The following is a 5,000-nucleotide window of genomic DNA, read 5'->3' as shown; positions in this document are numbered from 1 at the left end:
ATCCCTTCTTCGCCTTAAATTTAAACTTATCTATGTCAACAACTGTCCATCATTCAGATACTGTAGGTCACATATACAAGATAAACACATATACAAAAATAAAAAACGCCACCACGTTAATAACTTACGAACCAGCCCCGCTACGAAAAAGAAACAATAGGTAATTAATTTAATGATAATAAATTATTTAACATACATTTTTTCACTACCAACCCCCTTCTTTTAAACCCCCATCAAAATTTTGGAGTAGTGATGTAGCATAATAAAAAAATAAGTCTTCAGTACAAAATCTTTTCCTAAAAGGTTTCAATTTATAACAAAGAATAGAAAAAAATCCAAACGAACGCTTATATTAAATAACTTAATCCCTTATTTCTATTAACATCGTATATTCACTACTATGAAATTATGTCAATTGCTATTATTATTACTGTTATCATTATCAGTAGTAGTAGTAATAGTGGCATTTCTCTTTACACGTTTCTGGCTTCCCGGTCACTTTCAAAGAACTTACCTTATCAGTATTCTCTGAATGAAGGAGGGTTGCTCCTTTGTACCACGAGATCACTGGCTGTGGTCTTGAGCCTCTGGCCGTGCAGGTAAGGTCAAGCATGTCACCGGCACGTACCGAACCTGTCACTGCTGCCCCCGTCAGTTCTACAGAGAGTGGTCGGACTGCAACGGCAAGAAAGCGAACAAATTATAAGTAAGAACAAGTAGATAATGAAGCAAGTATAAAACTATATATAAAAATCCAACAAAGTATTTAATAGCCTTATGAACACGAGGAAATAAAATTCTTAAGAGGACTGTGATTTATAAGAATGCCTACATTAAAAACAAAACAATATCGATACATTTAGGAAAAGGACTCTTATAGTATTGTTACATCTAATTCTCAAATCTTCTAAAACAATGGAATAATTTCTGTCGATGTTAATACTTATCATAGATAATGATATAAAAAACACTTGGGCATTGTTAACTTATTCAATAGGGGGAAATAACATATTCTAAATTGGTCAACTATAGTTTGTAATTGTTAGAGAAGAATAATAACAAAATTTTGCCGTTACTGCACAGACCATCATTAGTCAGACTGATAAGTTTTCCAAATGGTTACACATATTATTAACAAAATTAGGATTTATTGCCTTAAATTCTGTAAAACTTTATTTCCCAGGTTACTGAAATTATCAAGTATTCAACATAAATATACGCATGAATCTATATTTTCTTCTAAAAGGAGTCAATGGTATTTGAAAAGTTGATGGGTGTCAATTCATCAAGCGAGTTACCCTTTATAAATGATTTTACAGATCCTTTACTGTCTATTCTAAGTTTCTCGTGTTGCAAACTGGTTGGAATAAATGATACAACCTAGAGCAGCTACAGTGGTATTATTTTCCTAATTATTAAGCCATATAATTCGAGGTGACGATTATTATATTTCTATCCAGAACGTAGGAAATGTAATTTCTTAATCATCTCATTTAAACAAATATCACGATCACGACAACGTACCTTTATCACCCCAGATATTAACTAAATTTAAATTCGTGCTGTGTAAAATCTTTCAGATGAACTTGATTCCGCGAAATATAGAGTATACATTAACTATTTCTAATTTTTACCGTGGAGGCACTGCTATATTCAAAGCTTAATGAGGAATATCCCCATCACATTTGAAGTTTTACGGTAATAAACTGCATCAATTTATCATGGATATATATTGAATTTCATACCAATAACCTGAATTTTAATAATATTCTGAGCAGAAATTACGTAAATTAATAAAAAAAAAAGTTTTCAAAAAATAATAAACTAAAGAAAGAAAGGTTGTTTCGGGTAAAATACGCAACAATTAAGTCTGCGTAGAATGCAACCCACGTTTTAGTAACACTCAGTAATTGCCATCGCCGATATGAATTCACCGGATCTTTTTCGTCTGTTTAGAGTACGTGGTAGAGTTATGAGCAAAATAAGACTGCTTGGCGTGACGAGGGCATGCTCTTTACTGAGTACCCTTCTAGTTGAGGAGGAGCAAGTTACCATTACACTAACATTTGTAGAAAATCCGCTTGAAGAATTTCCACATTCATTTTACCTATCTAAAATAAAGACATCATTGGAGTTAAATTACCCCCCTTAATGTTAGGTAAATAAAAAGAATATCATAATTTTGGTGGCTTCTTTTTTTAATATCAAAACAAATAATTTCCATATAACACTAGTTCAGAATGTTTGATACACCCTGTCTTTCTAGGTGTGGGTGTCTAATATCTGGTAAACGATAATAATAATAATAATAATAATAATAATAATAATAATAATAATAATAATAATAATAATAATAATAATAATAATAATAATAATAATAATAATAACGATGATGATAATAATAATTTGGTAGTACCAAATATTAGGTAGATGGTAATAATGAGCTATCTGATTTTACCAAAAGCTAATTATCCCTTCAAATATAAAATGATTAAACTAATTTAAATTTCAAAAAAGTAAATGTTACAAGCCAGAGGGTGTCGTTCTAAAAAAATTAGTTCCCATAGGAATTTCATGTAATTAGGATATTTGTCTTTTACAGTGATCCTAAACGCTCGTTTATCCTGCTGAATAATTTAACATAAAGTTACTGCCACAGTTCCCGACCGACTGATTACCGAAGAAGAAAAATCGGCTATCTATTTTATCTGCATTCCCGAAGTTGTAGTATCAAATGTTGCAGAGGTAATTTATCTAGTCAGTAATGCATACAGGATTTTCTTAAAAAAAAAAAAATGTTTCATTCTAATCTTTAGCTTAAATGCTGGTGCTTCAACCATACTCTCTATGACCAGACATGTTAGTTATTATCGTCTATACTTTCTAATTTTACTTGTAACTTTTTTTCTTATCAGATTTCTGTAATTTGGACCCCTTAGAAACCTATCCGGAAATATTAAGAATCTAATATAGATATATTGAATTTTAAATCTACTAATGATTTTTCTAATTTACTTCAGAAGAAAAAATTATCTTGAACTACGGGAAAAATTCATTAAAAAATATTGACTTCTTCCTCTGCTGTCCTTGACAACCATAAATCTAGCTTTTGTATCTACCTTCACTACTCTTATAAACTATTGTCACTACCCATTTACTGTCTCAAAAATGATTCTTGCAATCTAATAATCATTCAATATCTACCAGCATTGAAATCTTCTAAGATTCATAAAAGTATCAATAGATGAACTAGTTGACAAGTTACTTGCGTATACTTTGGAGAAGATCCAGTGATTTTGTTCACCTCCAAAGAACAGAGGCCACTGTAACCCAATTGCAGTGAAAACATCCATATCTTTATTGAAGTTTCTCAAACGTATTACATCATACTCTTCTCTCGGATTGCAAGCAATGTTTTTCACAAGAAATACTCACCCGAGGCCTCTTTCACTTCTTATAGATGTCTGACTTCAGAGTACCTTTCATCACCAATCCTGATGTCTCTCAGACATTAGGGGTGAGATAGTTCTATACTATTCTTACATCCGTTTTGGTGGATTTATATCTCCAGGTCGACTAACATTTCCTTCTTATATAATAGATGCATCAAACATATTACTGTATAGTTGTTGTTGAAGCATTTGCTAACTTCCCATCACGGGTGATGTGACTCAAGGAAAATACTCTTTATTTACTTCCTCCTAATAATAATCTTCTACATTATTTTAGTCAATCTCATCTATTCATTCCTTTTACGATTTCCAAATCTATTTCTCTTCCACCGTATCCTGGCATTCCTAGAGTATTTGTAGTCAGCCTCCCGAATTGATCTGTATAACTATCCGCCTAAGTTTCACAGCTAGCCAACCTGAATAGTGATTCCCCAAGTTTACATATTAATCATATTGGCTCGAGAACTCATATAACTAATTCAAAGGCCATCTCATTCTTAATTCTTCAAATAAGGTGCTAGAAAATATCCAGCCTCTCATTTCTCTAGGCAAATTAAAATTCGTTCAAAATGAATAATATTGTTCATGTCAGTGGTTTTATTGAACTGTCGTAAGTTTAGCGCCTCATAACAATAACAAAAGCATATCAGTTGCTTTCTCTGCAAAATTGGGAATATTATCTTTCTATTAAGAGTTTAAGCATTAAATTTTCTTTTGATGGACGAATCAACCTGTCTAGAGACAATAACCTTTCTTTTTCTCTATATACGCTTCCGTCTCCTTTCTATAGCTACAATATGGGTATTTTTTTAGAGAAAGATTCCACAACGTTCATCATGCTGCCACTACAGGCCCACTTGAAATCAGATGCCTTTGAATATTTTGTTATTTGATGATCCAATTCTATCTAAAATCTCTAAATAATAGAGAAAATATAGTTTTTTTTTTTGTTATCGCTTTTATATTTCTCGTCAACTTTTATTCTATGTCAAAATCCTTTCTATCTCAGAATTTATTTTGCAGTACAGTAGTATTCCCTACCAATTGGATCTCCAATTAACTTGAACAGTGGCCAAGTAAACTTTGCCATAATGGTCTTCGTCATTCTTTTACGTCGGGTCTAACCGAGAGATATTCAATATTTAGTTAAAGAAGCTCAAATCTTTAATGAACTTTGGTCTGGACGTTATACCAATTTCAAACATGCAAAACATTACATTTTAATTTAAAAGCCATAATTCAATAGCTTTCTTGTGGTATAATTGGGTCATTTAAGAGATCAGATATCTGCACATTAAAAAAGGTATTTTCAGTCATAAGAGATGAAGTCAGGATTTTTAGTATGAAAATATTGAATAAAAAACAAATTGAGTAAGAGTCTCTTTTTTTTCATAAAAGAATGCTTTTGATAACAGATAACTAACTTGATCCCGACGATTCTCTGGACAAGTTCTATAACTTATATAATCAGTTCATCGTTTCCATAGCTATCTCTACAAGAGCAGGCATTAATATAGAAATATAAGCAAGTCAAATTTACGCGAGAAA

The 5,000-nt window shown here is 31.6% G+C and overlaps 1 protein-coding gene across 7 annotated transcripts in view; it reads right to left on the bottom strand.

The window, feature by feature from the left end:
* Positions 1–5,000, bottom strand: part of LOC137655741 (uncharacterized) — a 1,545,462-nt gene that overhangs the window by 296,233 nt on the left and 1,244,229 nt on the right. For 6 of the 7 annotated variants that reach the window (XM_068389795.1, XM_068389798.1, XM_068389799.1 and 3 more), the window contains 2 exons: positions 515–675; positions 129–140 (listed from right to left, as the gene is read on the bottom strand). In XM_068389795.1, coding sequence (XP_068245896.1) covers positions 129–140; positions 515–675 — 173 coding nt within the window. The remainder of the gene's footprint in view (positions 1–128; positions 141–514; positions 676–5,000) is intronic. The other variant, XM_068389801.1, reaches the window with a different exon arrangement.

The sequence above is a fragment of the Palaemon carinicauda genome, chromosome 16 (assembly GCF_036898095.1).
Source record: "Palaemon carinicauda isolate YSFRI2023 chromosome 16, ASM3689809v2, whole genome shotgun sequence".
Taxonomy (NCBI): Eukaryota; Metazoa; Arthropoda; class Malacostraca; order Decapoda; family Palaemonidae; genus Palaemon; species Palaemon carinicauda.
The sequence above is the reverse complement of the archived record's forward strand: the minus strand, read 5'-3'. Positions and strand labels throughout refer to the sequence as shown.